The sequence below is a fragment of the Polistes fuscatus genome, unplaced genomic scaffold, assembly GCF_010416935.1.
Source record: "Polistes fuscatus isolate 324 unplaced genomic scaffold, CU_Pfus_HIC Scaffold2, whole genome shotgun sequence".
In the NCBI taxonomy this organism is placed as follows: Eukaryota; Metazoa; Arthropoda; class Insecta; order Hymenoptera; family Vespidae; genus Polistes; species Polistes fuscatus.
In genome coordinates, this window is record NW_025113096.1 from 5,026,816 (window position 1) to 5,045,536 (window position 18,721).

The 18,721-nt window shown below is 31.4% G+C and overlaps 1 protein-coding gene across 1 annotated transcript in view; it reads right to left on the bottom strand.

Annotated features, from left to right (window-relative positions):
* Positions 1-11,453, bottom strand: part of LOC122516427 (poly(rC)-binding protein 3) — a gene marked incomplete at its 3' end in the record, with an annotated part of 27,457 nt that extends 16,004 nt beyond the window's left edge. Inside the window, 2 exon segments of the mRNA XM_043634216.1 lie at positions 1,178-1,401; positions 11,222-11,453. Of these exon segments, the coding sequence (XP_043490151.1) occupies positions 1,178-1,222 (45 nt within the window).
* Positions 11,454-18,721: the final 7,268 nt, after the last annotated feature.

Below are 18,721 nucleotides of genomic sequence, written 5' to 3' on the forward strand. Positions count from 1 at the left end.
AGAAACAACAGTTAAAATGCGTTGGAACATGGTTTTCTTTCTCTTAGGTTATATATCACAAAAGTATAACGTGAACGTGAAAACTCAAATACGAGGTAGAAAAGAAGGGGAAGGGGGAAGGGGGGAAAGTGGAAGGGGAAGGAAGGGAAATTGTAACAGTTACAATGACACGATACTGATACAAATAAAATAGGATTGTATTGGAAGGTTTTTCTATGACGAAAAAAGAATGGAGTTACCGGGTGACGTGTGGAAAATGCGATAAAACAAAAAATGATGTATATTTCATTCCTTTGACGCATCAAATACGTCAACGACTATCTTTCGTAAGAGATAAGTCTTTTTTTTTTTTTAATTGGCCGTTGATCAAATAAAAAAGAAATAGAAAAAAAGAATTCGGGGGAAGGAAGGAGAAAGCGAAACAACTAAATTTTCATTTGAACACGATTGGTTACCACCCTAATGAACGTTAAATAAATCTTTTATCGATATTTATATTATTTTATCACGTTAATAATTTGATTTATTGTGATTTATCGACTCAATTTTTACCTTTTTTATTTTATTTTTTTATTTATCTTTGGTTTATGCAATAAAGAAAAAAAGATTATTCATCGAAATTAACCGATTCGTTTGCTCGTTTCGTTTAGTTTAGTTTAATTTTAATCGTGGTTTCGGATTGATTTAAAAAAAACAAGCGTTATGGTCGAATTTATGTTTTGTACCATTGAAAATTACTGTACGAATCAACGATCCGCATAAAATAATTAATAGAAAGAATATAAATTACTTTCTTTTTCTTTCCACGTTTATTTTTCGTATGTAATATTTGAAGTATAAAGTAAAATGAAAATGATTAAATATGATTATTTTTGCGTGGCACGTGTAAACCTCACCATTTTCAAGGTACACACACACAAACAAAGTGATACAAATAAAAAAATTATTTGACATTAAATAATAGGCACCAATAAAAAAATGTATTCTATAAATAAATTAATAATCCTAAGCAAAAGAAAAGAAACCCACGTGGTACACGTGGGGTGGGGACACGTTAATTATCGTAATCGTTTATAAAAAAAAAAGAAAATATAATATAAATGAATGAAATAATTATTGATTAGAATAAAAACGGGCTTACCTTGCCTGCATGATCAGGCGATGGTCAAGGTGTGACTGAAGGGTCATCATTGAGGGCAGGCTTATTATCCATATTGTCCATGGTGTGTTGTTGTGTTCAGGCTGCTACTCTTGTGATGAGATGTCTTCTTCTCGAAGTTTGCGGAGGGAAAGGGTACGGAAGAGGATAAGGACAGGGGAGAGGTTAGGCGTGTGATTTTGGTTGGGGGGGTCTCGGGGGATGTACTTCTCAAACGCTCCCAGGTATTCTCAGTCCTTGCACTGTAAACATTATAAATATTATATTTTAGTTATCATAATAAATAATAATATATTAATTATATTTTTATATACAAATTATTTAATTAAATTTATTATTATTCTTACATTTATTATTTAAATTTTATTTTTTATTTAATATTATTTATTAATATTATTATTTTTATTATTTTATTAAAATAAATTATAGTTATTTATTTTTTTTTTTTTCGTTAGCTTAATTATACTTTCACAATATTCATACAACACACAGTACTTTGTATAGAAAAAAAAAAAAAGGAAATAAATATTGTACGTGTGATATTATAAATTCGAAGCTTAAAACTGACTCAAACTATTACTTTTTTTTTAATATTATATATTAAATTGTTAACGTTTAATTGTATATACAAGTATTAAAAGTATTTTTCTAGATAATAAAGTCAACCGTATCTGAACATTCTAATAACCGAACAGGATGTTTCTTATCGTTAATAACAAATGCCTGCTTCTGTTTTAAAAACAGATACTGCGTATACAATGTATTATACACTTCTTCGCTATATTATAATTAATACATAAATTAAATATATTAAATATATAATTAATATATTTAATTTAGGTAAAAATAAATAGCAGTTAAATAAACATCGATAAAAATTTATTCATCTATTATCCAAAAATTTGATTACGCGGAAACACTTGTATCTTCTAACAATCGTATGAAATGTAATTTCGTTGGTATAATTTTAAAATTACACGTGTTTACACTAATTATAATAATTACGAACGTAAAACTAAGATAACTTTTTGTTTTCTAATAAAAATATATAGTAACAAAACCAATGTGTTGTGTTTCATTTCTTTTGTAGTTCTAAGTTTTACAAAATAAGGATTACAAAATCAGGATTACAAAATCAGGATTAATATCAGAGAGATGTAATTAAGGATCGAAAGATTCGAATCGAAATGTTATAAATTAAGGAAGGGTGTTGATTTTTACTTGGAAAGTAATAAGGAGCCCAGTTTGACGAGAAAAACGATATGTGTGTGTACAAGTTTGACGAGTTTCTTGAACAGTCCGTTACAGAAGTTCACAAACACGTTTTCTCGATCGTCCTTTAGAGAGTTTAGCACCGTTCATTGTACGGAAAGGTGGGTAAAGCACGAATGAACTTCTCTCTCTCTCTCTCTCTTATATTTTTTTTTAAATTGCTGTATAATAAAATCGTAAAAACTGTCACAGTCCAAGAAGGGGAAGTTGGTTTTTTACAACCAATCCCAATGGTGGTGGACACATTATAGAACTTGATTTAGATTTTTCTCTTTTTCTTTTGAGTTGCTTTGATTCATGCTCGGTAAGTAAAAGCTTTAGGAAAGAGAAAGATAAAGAGACCAAAAGAACAAAAAATTGTCTAGGTGTATAATGAAATAAACTGGTTGCAACAAACATACGTTTATACAAGTGACGTATGCAACTCGTGACAATCGTGACAATGGTGACTACGAAATATTCACGAAAATTATTATTTTTTAATATAATATTGTAATATATTATTTTGCTACCTTTTTTTTATTCCTCCCCCACCTACTCGCTATAAATTTTTTAATTAGTAAATTATATATATATATATTACTGTATAATTTATATAATATTAAATTATTAATATATATATATATAAATCAAAATATGTGTGTGTGTGTGTGACAATCATCTAACTAATACGAGATATTATCAGTACCCCTATTATTATCCGTTCATGTAGAATATTTATCTACAAATGTAATAAACATAAAACTAGGGAAACGTGTACCCCTATCACGTTAACAATCAAATATAATAATTTATAATAATGACGATAATACAAAAATAATGATATACGATTTGGAGCGTTACGAATCTAGATATACATCTAACGAGTGTTTCTACTTTTCATGGTGTTTTAGTTCGTGGAACAAGATTTTGTCTTTTCATAGAAAAGTAGTATAACACGTATATAAGTATAAATAATATAGTTTTTTACATGTAATAAAATCAAACGAGACTAGTATCTATATCTGGAAAATAAGATATTTGATATTTCATTGAATTTAATCAATTTTCTTTACTCGTATGTTAAAGAAATACTGAAGCTGTTAATATTCTAAGAGACTTGTGATTAAAGCAACATCTAAGTCAGCTGTACGACTACTTCCACCTCCCACCTCCCCCTTCCCCCCACTTTTTCTTTCTCTCTCTCTATCTCACTCTAATCAGTAACACGTCCGTGTTGAGTGTGTAACCGTTTCGCTCTGCTGCTGTTGCTGCTGCTGTTCGCAATGCAATTGAACTGGAATTTAGTGCAATCTGCGTTCCGTTAGCCGAACGCGTTTAATGCGAATCGTTGAACAAGATTGCAAAGAAAAAGATAGATAGAAAGAAAGAAAGAAAGAAAGAGAATTTGCAACTTTAGAAGAGAATATGGAAATGTTAAAAGTAAAAAAAAAAAGAAAAAAATAGAGGAGGGGGAGGTGGGCCTTTCAATTCGTTCGAATGCGAAAATAATCTCGCGCGTTCTCGATTAAGTGCCTAATTTATTTCCCGATAATTTTTCCTACATATGATTCTGATATGTTTGAAATTTAATTGACGATAACGTTATTTTTTTTTATTTTATTTTATTATATTATACGATATTTTTTTATTATATTTTATTTTATTATATTATACGATAACGTTATTTTTTTTTTTTATTTTATTTGAATAATTTAGTAAAGAGAGTGAAAAAAATGTACGAACGAATGCGATCGTATTTAATAACCAACCTCATTGAAAAGTTGCGCGAGATAGAAAAAAGGATTGAAAGATGAAAGAAAATTGTGAAGAGATTTGAACGACGAGACAAGGGAGATTTACAAAATGATCGGAACCAATAATATACATTCTAACCACACTATACCATTATTCTAACTATACAGTACGTCGTCGTCGTCGTCGTCGTCGTCTGGCGTAATTTATCAATTTAACGCTAAAGTTTTCGCGCGTTATGCAAATCGTTTTGAAGTACGAGGCGTAAAGAACTTAAACGAGTAATTAGGAAAATCGAATCATCTGATGCGATACTTCCTTGAAGAAAACAAGATATTTTAAGATAATAAGGAAAGAAATCAAGATAATTTGTTGAATATGTATTTGCATTTGTTAATAATCCTTGTAGAAATATTTCTAACATTTTATATAATATATCAAATTATATTATATTATATTACGTACGCTATAGTAATAATAATAATAATATGAAAGTGGAAAGTGAAAGATTTAAAAATTGTTTCGAAAAATATTTGACTGATTTTAAACAAAATGAAAAAAAGAAAAATGATTTCTATGTTAATAATTTAATCATTTTATTCATTTTTAATTATTTAATCAAACTTCATATGATAGTACCTGTATGATCAGGGGAAAAAAAATGAGAATGAATAAGAGAACCAAAGAAGTATTCATAAACATAGAAAAATAAAAAAAGAAAAAACACGTGAATCACGATTCTCACGATAAATTATATACGAATTTATTCGTCGTCACGTATCGTCATCATCTGGAACACGATGCGTTTCGAATTTCTATTCGTTTATTTTTTCTTTATATTTTTTTAATTTACATGTATATGTCGTATTGAATTTTTTCGAGAAGAAAAAAAAAAAAAGAAAAAAAAAAAGAGAGAAACGAATAATTTCTTGTAAAATATTTCGAAGGAATGCGACAAACGTTTAGAGCAGGTATACGCTGACTAATAATATTGAAAACGTTACTAGAAATAGAACACGGCATTCTTAGTCTAGACGATGATATTTGTGCTAGTACGTTCTACGAAATTTCAACGTTGTTCGTGGTAAGCGATTATTGCACTTTATCATTTAATAAACATGCTTGGATAATCTAATCGAAAAACTTTTGTCGATAATTTTAATACCAACGATTTATCAATATCTGATTTATCGAGTAAACAATATGAAACGAAAAGAAGAAAAAAAAAAAGAAAAAAAGAAAAGAAAAAAACCAATTTTCATTTGGAGTCATTTAAATCATTTCTTAGATTTGTTCTTTTCTTTTTTCCTATTTCAATATTTTCATTTATTTTTCCATGCCTTTTTTAAATTAATCAATGCTAGAATAATTTTTTTGTCCTTACACAAGGAAATTAAAAAGAGACAAGTAAAAGAAAATTTAATTTTAACGATCACCATAGTTAAATGAAATGCTCGAGGAAAGAAACGAGGAGACTTTCTTGAAATCCGAGGTCAGTATTATGAATGACTTTCTAAAAGTATCTAACAAATTACATATATATATATATATATATATATATTTATTTATTTTTATATAAGAGAGTGGGTTGAAAAGTCTTGAGCTTCGGCAAAAAAAAACTTTTATTCATTTATTTGAAATAAAAGTGAATTTGACCTAAATAAAAAAAAAATTAATCGATATACTATGTCAGGATCAAAATTTTTCAACCTTTAACCGCTCATACAACACACACATACACACACAGATATACGTTTGTGTGTGATTTCTATATCAAACACGTGACGAAACGTATGTTGAAGGATCATCGACATTTGCGTCAAATTTTGTGTGTAAAGTTGGTTTGTGATGCCGAGATCATGCTTGAAGAGAATAGACGAATGTGTTATTGATAGTTTTGTTACCAATCAAATCGAGAAAATGGAGTATTACTAACTCGTTTCGCGAAACTTGACATATTCCAATAGAATAAATATCTACACACAAGCTCAGCACACACACACACACACACACAACACGCATAAAAAAGAAAATGTATTCAATTCGAATAATACTCGATGACAAGAATATATTGTCGTAGGATCGATTACGTTACACACGCAATATTCGTGTTACGATGATGTTCGATAAATTTTAACTGGTTAAAGTATAATAACAGAATAATAATTCATCGGGGATTATAGGGCAAGCTATTTTTTTTCTTTTATTTTTTTTTCTTTTGTTAAAGAACTTTAAGAAATAGGTCATTGGAATTGGAATACGTTAAAATTGTTTGATAATTTTTTTTTAAATGTATATATACGAGGGTGGGCTGAAAAGTTTTGAGCTTCAATAAAAATAAAAAAAAAGTAAAAAAAAAAGAAAAAGAAAAAGAAAGAAACGAGTTTTTACATAACAGAAACCTTTGCCTAGAGTGTTGAGTTTTTCTGATAAACCTACCTAACAAGTTTAGCCTAAGCTCAGCAATTATCATCGAGTAAATATTCGACTAGCATTTTACGTTGAAAGATAAAAATACATTTATCTATTACAATTAAAGATAATTTTCTTTAGACGATTAAAAATTTGTCCGTGACGAAATGTATGAAGAATAATTAAAATAAAAAAAAAAAGAAGAGTAATTGATCGCAGGATCAATAATAGACGACCCTTATATCGCAATTGAATTTCAAATTGAAAACTCGTGTGTGTGTGTCTGTTTTGACTGACTTTAAAAATATTTATCTTTCATTGATAGGAACATGACGATAAAACGAATTATTATCTCGAAAATAAATATTCCCACTTGGACGGGCGTTGCCGATTATTACTTTTAATAAACAACACATTTTAAACAAAAAGAAAAAGAAGGAGAAAAAAATTCAAATTGGTTGAATAAAATTTTTGTCGAAAAATTTCTGATTTAAATATTCACTGTATCTTTCCTTCGACGCATTCGACGACACAATGTTTTTATTTTTATACACGTCTTACTTTTTTTTTTACTTATTTTCTTTATACACTTTTTTTTTTTTTAATGCGTGCAATATAATTTTACGTACGATAACAATTTTCGATATGTGAAATATTTTATCATCGAAAATATACTCGCTTTTCTTTAAATAACATTGTTGCTGCTTCTTCGTATTTGTTTTTTTATCAACGTAAGAAAAAATATAATAATAATAAAAAACGAAAGTAAAAAGATATATATAAGAAAATTATTCTATATATATATATGTAAATAAAATAAAATAAAACACGTACACGCAAATTCAAATAAGATAACGGTAAATGTCGTGATGATTCAGAAACTCATACGATTGATTTTCTATTCTTTCACAATAATTTTTTTAACGATACCAGAAATATAACTCTTTTCAATAAAGAATTCTTCCTCGATTTAATGCTAATCACATTTCGTTGTTTTTTAATCATTCGATCATGCATGTATTCATGTTTATTTTTCCCACTCGACAAATTTCCCACCAACAAATGGTCAAAGTTGTTTCACAATTCTTGAAATGCCGACAGCACACCGAGCCACGTGAATTAAAATATATTGAACAAATTATAAATATCAAATAAAATAAAACATAAAAAAGAATTTTACTATATGAACAATAAAAAATTAAAATTGAATAATGTTTGTTCAAACACATTGTATAAAATTCTAAAGAAAATTCGAAAAATTTCTTTAACGAAAAATGCGAACCAAAATTTCAATATTTACGTGCGTTTCTATATACGTGTTTATGCGGTGTATATGTATGTGTGTATGCATAAACAAAGAGAAGATATACAAAAAAAATATTAACAAAAATTCTAAACATTCTACAAATTTCAAAACCAAAAAATTGGAACCGCAACTACTATATTTGTGTGTGTGTGTGTGTGTGTGTATGAAAGAGAAGGTTTGTGAGAGATTGTTTGTGTTTGTGTGTGTGTCTGTTTGCTAGAGACGAAAGTAAAAAATAAAAAAAAAGGGTAGAAGCAGATACAGTGAATAGTTTCGATCGAAGGAGAAAGACAACGACTGACAACTCGACGTCCGTAAAAACATGTGCTTTAACAATTTCGAGGGGGAAAAAAAAATAAAAAAGCAAAAAAAGGATACTGCGACAAAGTAAAATTCTATAGAAAAAAAAAAAAGAGAAATGCATATGCATATTGATCTACACGTACGTAAAAAAGAAAAAAAAAGATATAAAAATAAAAATTGTTACTTCTTTATTCCGAAAATAAAGAAAAACAAGATAGACATATTTAAAAGTATATAAATAAGACAAAAGTAAATCTGAAAAGAGTAAAAGAGGACAAAAACAAACCGCGCGTGTACGATGATTTTGTGAAATGCACTGAAAAATTGAATTACAATATTTGAACGATATTCATTGATAATGAATCAATGAAATCATTCATCCAAATGACTCTCGTAAAATACTCCCATTAAAATTAGGAACTTCAATTGTTTTACGATATTCTTTCTGTAACATATCGGTAGAGACGTTTAATAAAATTGCTCTCCCATTCATACTCGATAAATTAAACAAACTAAACTCGATTCAAGAAAATATATTAATCAAACCGAAACAAAAGAAACTATAATCAAGTTAAAAAACAAAACAAAATAAAACAAATCAAATGATCGACCGAAAACAACAATTTGATATTCTCGATCTACATTTCAATCCCGATTAAATTTAACATACGTAATTTTACGGGGCAAATCGATTTAAAAAAATAACGATAGAGTTAAACCCTTTCGCTCTCTATTCCAACCCCTTTCTACAACCGTGCATAAAAATAAAAATAAAAAAACAGCAGGCAAGAGAAATAATATTTTAAAAAGGCAGTTAAGAAATAATAAATAAATAAATAAATAAATAAGTAAATGAATAAAAAAAGAAACGGAAATAAAATATTTTAAAGTTATTACTTTTTGATATGACTGTAATACGCGCGACGGGATAATATAAGCGCGGAGGGTGCACCCCTATATGCGTTCCGACGCGCGTACAAAATACGTTTGCCGTTCGTACATGTTCGTCTCTCGGTGCCAAGTCGACGACCAGTAGTATAGTAGCGAGAGAGGTAGTACAGTCTACTTCGAAAACCGATTCGAGACTTTCCGTCTCTCTTCGTCTCTTTTCGTCTCGAGGTATATTCTCCCTATCTATCCTTTTCTCTCTCTCACCCCCCTCTCTCTTTCTCTCATGCAACGCGATATCCTCGTCTTCATCGTACACACGTTCGTACGGTCCTTTTACTCCCCACTCCCCACTATACTCTCTCGCTCTCTCTCTTTTCACTCACACACCGCATCACAATCATACGTACACTCTTTCCGTACGTGTGTGTGTAATACGTCTATCTCTTTCTATCCAATATTAACCGGAACGGTGGAAAGGTACTGATCGTTCGACTCGCCGCCGGCTTGCACGGGCTTCCTATTTTCTTTACTATTTTTCTTCCTTCTGCCTTTTCTTTTTCTTTCCCTCTCTATCTCTCTTATACTCTTTCATATTATACAAATGGATACATATATACACACATACACATACAAACATGCGGGTTCGTACGTATTCACTTATGTATTTAGTTCGTTTCGTTGCATTCGAACGAAACATGCACACGTACGAACGAACGAATGAACGAACGAATGAACGAATGAACGAAGGAACGAATCGTATTGAAAAAACACATACGAAACTAGCAGAGATTCTCACGCGTGTAAACGATACGATGACGAGGATGACGAGGACGATAACGACGAAGAGGAAGAGAAGAGGATAATTCTCGTGGAAATATAATTTCCGTGTCATGAAAAGATCCCACTTGTTATCGCAATCACTGTCGTTAATTTCACTCGAAGAGGTTATAATAGCATATATAAATATATATATATATATATACGTGTGTGCGTACATCGAACGACGAGAAGCACCCATTAATTATTATTCTCGATTTTCCGCCAATCAGAATCCTTGCCGAAGCGAACGACGCGCGCGAAACAGACAGAGATGGAGATATTAATATGGAAGAACGTTTTCTCCTTCAAATTCGAATTTTACACACGTTACGGACGAGAAATATTTGTATCTTCAAACCGGTCGTTTTTTTTTTTTATTTATCTAACAATAAGAGATAGATAATGATAGACGAAGAGATAGAGAAAGAGAGAGAAAGATAAGGAAAGAAAATATTTCTTACTAACACACGCGAGATTAATTCTATCTCTGTCTCTCTCTGACTCACTTATTCACTCTTCTCGCATCGTCGAACGATCGAGATGCACGGAAAAATATTATATCGTTTTAACACTCGCGTATATATAGAAAGCCATTTCTATTTCTTTCAATTAAACTTTGTGAACAAATGCGACGATGATATTATCTTCGAACGGTTGTGTGAACACTTACGATGTTCTGCCGGTAATCCAATGCCACGTATTTTCCTTCCAAATTTTCTTCCAAATTACGGCGACAATATTAAGAAGAACGTTAGAGAAAGTTTTGTTGAAAATAATGGTTGGTAGTAGTCGTTCGATGACTGCACACAACAACGACAATGAACAGTATAACGACTACGACGACTACGAAAACGACGACGACGGCGACGACGACGACGACGATGTAGAGGACGGTGACGAGGATAACGCCGGCGCGGCGTGGCGAGCTATGGAGGCGCAGCAGCAGCACCGATTATTTCTCTCTTTCTCCTTCTCGTGGCGAGGTATATACTTTGTTACATAGAGAGAGAGCGAGAGAGAAAGAGAGAGATAGAAAAAGAAAGAGAGAATGAAAAAAGGAATACGAGTAAAACGCATATAAGATATAGGGTGTACGCGTGCAATAGAAAAATTAAGCAAGCGAGTACGTATGGATAGAAAGAAAGAGAGAGAGAGAGAGAGAGAAAGAGAGTGAGAGAGAGATAGAAAGAGTAAGGATAGAACGACGGCGTCTCTCACACCTCTAAACGTGAATCAAAACGACAGAGGCCTTTCTCTCTATTTCTCGTTGGGGCGCGGTCGCCCTGAGCAGCTTCGTTCGTTACAATTGGTGACTTTTTAATTACCTAAATGCACTCCTTAGTCATCGGGAAGAAGAAGCCCGGACCACCTTCACATCAACGCACACTGTGCACACTCGACGCGCCAAAGAAATACGGAGGGGGGTATGAAGTAAGCGAGAGACACACTACGCGACACTGGAGAAAACCGCATCACTTGGACGATACGCGAACGACTCTGCTTGCCTCGTCCTCTTCCTACGCGCTCTCGACCAATCCTCGCTTAGTTCTATCGATGCACGGCGCTGCGCGCGCCGAATCTGCGCCCTCACTTGTCGAATGACCCGCCCCTACCGGCAGACACTACGTACTATACCCTACGAGAATTCTCATTCGTTCATTTCTCGCGCATGCGTATTAACCGTTCTACCACCAATTTGGCGCACATTTTGAATCGATCGCGAACGCTCGCTTCTATTTTCTCGAATCAAAGATGAGTCTTGGTGTTGCGAGCGTCGCGATACCAACTGCACGGTTGTTTGTCCCCGCACGGACGCGGTACCCCACTGATATTCCTTTTACGCGTCATTTATTCATATTTTTCTTTATTTTTTCGATAAATAATTTTCTATGAATTGAACTTTCTCTTTAGTGTTTTGTTAATATATACGAATATGAAATACAAAGTATACACATATACGTGTCTGTCTGTGTGCGTGTGACTCGTTAAATGATATTATTCCCTAAAAATTGATAAGATTTTTCCGAAAGAAGGATATTTTATATATATATATATATAATCGAAATAAATTTCCTTAAATAATAAATCGCAGATGCAACTTTGTATATATAAAAAAAAAATATATAATTTAAAACGCGTACGCAGAGAGAAGAGGTAGAAGTAAGCCGACTGGAAGGTTCAAACAATCGACTAATTGTTTCGCTGAGTTCGTCAAACGGCGTAAAACGTCGAGGGCAACTGACGTTCATCGAAAACTCGATTAGAGCGTTTCCGAACTTGTTCTCCATTCTTCTTTCTCTTTCTCACTAACACAGACGTAGACGCGCACACACACAGAGAAACTCTCAGCGGCGATTCAACTTTCTTGCTACGACGAGGCGTTCCGAAGGACGCGATCGGTTCCTGTTGGGGGCACGGAGAGAAGGTTTTAAACGAAACTTTCCCATTTCCTACATAAACGTCGGAAAATCGTATATATATATATATATAAAAATATATACATGTGAGTGGAAGGGAAGAATTAAATCCGATTGAAAAAGGGAATGTTTAGAAAACGAATTAATCTCGAATTGAATTTTGATATATCTAACAATATATAAAACGATGTTACGTAAATATCATTTGATAATCGATTGATTCGCGACGATTACGGTCGATCCGATATAATCCTGATCGTGCTAGTCGAATGAACATCAAAGAAACCAGGAAAAGAAAGAACGAGAGGGATAGAGATAGTTCTAAAATAACATTTGCAAACATTGCTTCTTCTTCTTCTTTTATATTTTATCTACTCTTTGTATTTTCTTTTCTTTCTTTTTTTTTTTTTTTTTTATTATTTTTTCTTTCTCACTTCGTTTTTTACCGAGCGAAAACTGTGCGTGCCTAACACCTTTCCTCTTCTCTCTCTCTCTCTTTTTCTCAAAGAAAAAGAGAACGTAAGTGAGCGTGTACGTAAAACGAGTGTTGAAAGAGATCGATAAACCGATGGCCGATAGTCGATAACCGATAGTAGTGTCGTAACATTCTCTCTCTCTCTCTCTTTTTCTCGTTCAAGAAGACGCGGTCATTCGTATGAAAAAATTTCCTCCTCCACACACACCTGGCCTGTGTCCCTTTATCAGAAGCCCCCTTCTCACTCCCTCTCCCCCTTTCACTCACTCACTCATTCTCTGTGTGTTACTCTCTTTTTCTCTTTCTTTCTGTCCAGAAGTTACTCGCCTACAAAATCCGACAATTTCCCTTGCCTAAGAACAATCCATCCGTAATAGAGTAACGACCATGGAAGTAATACGTACAACGAGGTATTAGGATCGTTAAACGGCTTGGGTACTTTGCGTGCCACTCAACACGAAGGAACACAAGCTCAGTTTTGCTTTCGTTCATTCTTTTTTTATAATATGTTTTAAACATTTCAATCTTATTTAGTAATTAATTCAATTGTAATCATTTTATTTTCATTTTCTCTTGTAATAGAGTACGTATGTGTTTGTGTGTTTGTGTGTGTGTGTGTTTTCACGATCGTCTGGTATAACGCGAAACGTTTTCTTATATATTACTTTAATTAATTGCAATCAATAATAATATCTTTCATTTAATTTCTATCTAATTATTAACTCCGTTTTTCTCTTTGACCCGTTTTGCAAACTTTACTTTATCTTTCTAATTGGTATATTTCCTTACTACGATCTCTATTATTTGTTATTTCTATTTAAACTTTGCATCATCGTTAATTACTTTGTTTTAACATCTACCTTGATTGTTTTATTTTATCACAATTGTAAACGATTCAGACTATGATTATTATCATTTTATAGATATTCCTATTGAAGGTATATTCAATTTACGAATAATCGAACTGAATAGTATAATTCAAATGTTTAATTTACGTACGAGAGTAGTTTCATACGTTTTATATTTCTCTCTCTCTCTCTTTTTCTTCTTAAATTTCAAATAAACACGTTCCTTAAACGATTAATACAAAAAAAAAAAAACTAGAAGTATATCTTCTCATCCCTTGTAGTAAGTCGTGACTCGCGAAGTAGAAGCCATTAGGAGGAAAGGAACGATGCTTTGCAAGCGGGTAATAGCAGCAAACAGGAATTTAATTATCATTTTAGACGAGCAGGAGAAAGCAATTATTGGAAATTGAGTTCGCCGATCGGTCGACGCGTAACACTGGCCAGGCCAGGCCAGGCCAGACCAGGCCAGGCCTATTCGACAAACTAACGTCGTTATTTCTACTTTATTGCGAACGAAGCATGCTCGTTAAAAGAACTTTCTTTCTCGATCGTTGATCATTGTCGAAAAGAGATAACGTTGTTTACGTTGGTAGCAACTTTATGACAGACTTTCTATCCCCCTACTTCATTTTTTTCTTCTTATTTTTATACTTATTCTTCCCTCTATACTTTTCATATTTTTCAAGACATCGTTTCATTCAAATGACTGCAAAATAAATAAATAAATAAATAAATAAATGTATACGTAAAAGTAAAATTATAAAAGATAATTGTCGTACGCTAAAACTTTTTCTTTTGTGTACGAATGGCAAAATGCACGAATCGGCTGAAAAAATAAAACAAAATGAATCAATCGATGCAAATTTTGTCGAACGATCATATTTTTCCTTTGATTTAACCGAGTTTAAACGCCCGCGCGAAGAAAAAAAATGAAATCGTACGAAGGAGAAGAAAAAGAAGAAAAAAAGAAAAAGGGAATCAATCAATGGACAAATATTTGTTCAGATGTTATGTCAAGTAAAACAACAAATTAAGAAAGAAATTAGCTGAATCTGATTCGAAACGAGAGAGAGAGAGAGAGAGAGATTAATCGTAACACCGATCCAAAGATATCGAGAGATAGGGGGGAAAGAATGGGGAGTGAGTGGGTGGGGGGTGGAGAGGTGGATAACTCGAAAAAGGATGCTGTTATCCTATGCTTTCGGAACTCGGCAACGTGTTTCAAGAGTTAGTCGATATTCCATTTCCAATGATACATTTCCTCTATTGGTACAAAAGTATCGCGAGTGCGGTAGAAGGGGTGTGGGTGGGGGGGTTGGGGGGTCAGGATGGTGGTGGCAGTGGCAATATGGAAGATGGAAGAAAATGTATTTTTCCGAACGGTTTCAATTGTTACATATATGTACATACATGTACGTGTACGTGTACGTATATGTGTATATATATAAAAAAAAGAGGTTTACGTATGTATTGGTTGGTGAAGTTTCCGGCTCATTTTACCGTGGCTAAAGAAAATCGTTCGCATAGCAAAGCCTAGGAGAATATAACGTTGCAACCCTTCTCTTAAGACATTCTTTCGTTCTTCGAGTTTAGAAACACATATAGTTTTGTAACTATGTATGCATGTGTATTTGTATGTGTATTTGTGCGGGCTGTTGTTGTGTGGGTCTGTGTCTATACAGAGTTTAGAGTGTAGGGTAGATATGAGTTATGTGAAAATCGATTGAGAAAATATTTCGACGGATTGGTAAGAGAAGGAAGTAAAGGTAACTTTGTCATTTTTTTCGATTGATCTTAGTTCTATCTTTTTTCTAATCGATTTCTCTAACTTTTAATATTACATCATTCGATCATAAATCTTATATATAAAGAAAGAGAAAAATTGAAATGACACAAGCGAACGATCAAACGATCCCTACGTGATTACACGAATGATGAAAAATAAAATAAGAAATATCAAAAACGCAAACGTACCAACACGCACACGGGGAAATAATGAGCGAAAAATAAAAATGAAAGTTAATAGAAAGAAAAGAGAAAAAAAGAACAAGAAAGGATCCAGTTAAAGTTCGGTAAATATCGATTTGGTTTAGGAAAATCCGTGATTAACGTAAGTTTTCAAAGAAACCAACGTTGAAAGAGAAAAAGATAAAGATAGAGATAGAGAGAGAGATAGAGAGAGAAGGAAGAAAATAGAGGGATGGGGAAAATAAAAAGGGCAAAGAAGGAAGAGAGAGAGAGAAAGAGAAATAAAAAAAGAAATACACAAGTGGATAATCCGTAGAGTCGAGTTACACCTCTGGGAAGACTTCGCAGAGTAGAGAAACGTGGTGATTCGTTATCTCTTTACTTGGAAAGTGAAAATGAGAAGAAGAAGAGAGAGAAAGATAGAGAGAGAGAGAGAGAGAGAAAAGAAAATAAAGAAACGTAACGCGAGATTCTCTCGCGTGGCGTTTAAAAACGTCTCCCACCTTAATGCCTAGTTCTTCTCTCACTGATTCCACTTAAAATGTAAACTAACTTCGAATCTGCCTTCAGTACCGCACCCTTGCAACCTCCTCTTCTCCCTCGTCCCTTCTCTCGCGCCAGTATGCGCTAAAAAGAACGTTAATCCTACGGTTTAAAGCTCCTTTCCAAGTTTCACGTTTAATATCGTTCCCCAGTCTTCCATCCCCCCTCCCTTCATCCTCGAACTACGATGAACACGAGAAACGGCTAAATAATTGTCTTATATGTTTATCATATTACATTATATTATATTATGTTGTATATTATTTTTTACTGTATAATATATATATAAATAAACTAAACTATTAATAATTGTGTGTGTGTGTGTGTCTTATATATGCAAGTATATATATATATATATATATATATATATATATATATATATGTATATATGTGGGGGTATGTAAATATTTTTAGGTATATTAATATGCGTAGAATACGTACGATGGGAGAATCGCAAATCATACTAAATGATACCGCATGAAATAATAAAACACAATCGTAATCCTCGTGGATGAGTTTAACGCGAACGAGAAGTATTATAAAAATAAAAATAAAAAATAATAATTAATACGCGTGATAATTTATTAGGATTTTTTTTTCTCGTGAATTTTTTAATATAATCTGTGGCATATTATATCGTATATTATTATTTTTATTTATTTATTTTTTTTTCATTCTTTATCTTCTAAAGAGGGTTTTACAAATGTTATTTGATTATTTTTGTTTTGTTTTTTTGATGTTGTATAAATGCGTTTACTTGTTCAGATATACGATGAGTTTGTATAATTAAATTAGATTATTATGGTAGATGTTATAGTTGACTTTTTAATATGCATTTGTAATCATATAAATTTTGTTAATTATGCGTATATATATATATATTATGTGGTAACAAAATTATTGAATTATGTGTGTGTGTGTGTGTGTATTTATAAGATTATTAAAATATTTTCAAGACTATTTAATAAAATTATAAACGTAGTTATTATCATATTAGAACATTTCTGTGCAGTAGTTCGCATGAATGCGTTTGATTATATTGCATTATTTTATAAATACATTAATCGTATTTATCGGCTCTGAAATAATTAAGTGAATAAATAAATAAATAAATAATAAATAAATAAATAAAAAAAAAAATTAATAAATAAATAAATAAATAAATAAATAAATAAATAAATATAAATAAGTAATCGAAACGAGAGAGAGAGAGAGAGAGATAGCGTGAGAATCATATAAAAATGGCACGAACGGGAAAATCAAACGTATTTTATCGTTGTAATACAAAATAACGGTGTGGCTTGGTATGTACGTATAAATTAAAATTCGATATATTCGAGCAGATTAAATATTATTTTATTTCATCTCCTCTCTTCAACGTATCAATTTCTATATACTCGATTGAATAATTTATCTTTTATTCATTGTTATCTCTGAAAGTTTTACATTTAATTTTTATTATTTGTTTATTTATTCGACTAATAATTATTACTATAACGATTATACAGATCCAAAAATTTGGGTAATTATATTTCAACGAGATTAGAATGGATGTTAAAGATAATGAAATTTGTGTCAAATTGTTCTCCGAAAATTTTTTAAAAAATTTTCTAATGTAAATTGTTATTGTTTCGTTTGATTTCAAATGAAATTAATTTATTTCAGTCATACGAAATATACATTTCTAATATAATTTCTATATTCTTTTTTATAGATTTTTATCTGAAATCACAATGATCATCGTCATCTTCTTCCTTGTGCTTGCAGGAAAGAAAAAAAAAATGTATAGTCGACTATATCCTTTTTTTTCGACGTTGAAATTCTCAGCCGTGAAATCCCAGTGTCGGAAACGAAACGACGACGGGATTCGCTTTTCGAACACGATGAGATTTTCAAAAGTAACTAGATACGTATTTAGATGGTTAACGCTGACATACAGAAAAAGAAAGTGAAAAATATATGGAAGGAGAGAAAAAAAAACCGACAGGAAGAAAGAAAAAAAGAAAAGGAAAGAGAGAGAGAGAGAGAAATAAAATAAATTTCTTTTTCAAATGTTGAAACGTAGTTAGAATAATAATGTATAATTTTGTTTGAATATTCTATGAAATATTATATAAAAGTGAGAAAGATTAAAAATAAAATATATTTTCAAAGCTATGAAAAACAAAAATTATTCAAACGGTCTATAATAATTTACAAATTTTTTTTTACAAATTTTCGACTCAAATTTATTTTATTTTATTTTGTTTTATTATAAAGGATAGTAGTATAATAATTTATATATTTTCTCTGTAAATTTGTATTGTTATTAAATATGATATTAAAGAGTAACAAAGAAAAAGAGATTAATTTGAAAAAATATATTAAATATATTATAAAAATTTTATTAAATATATTAAAATAGAAAAAAACAATATTAATTATGGTGTATATTAAATATGATATGCATTTTTCTATGTGTATATATGTGTGTGTGTTTAAATATAAGAAAGTAGGGATTTTCTATTCGATAGATGGCATGTAAGAAAGGATAAGAAGAAGAAGAAGAAGAAGAAGAAGAAAAAAAAAGAAACG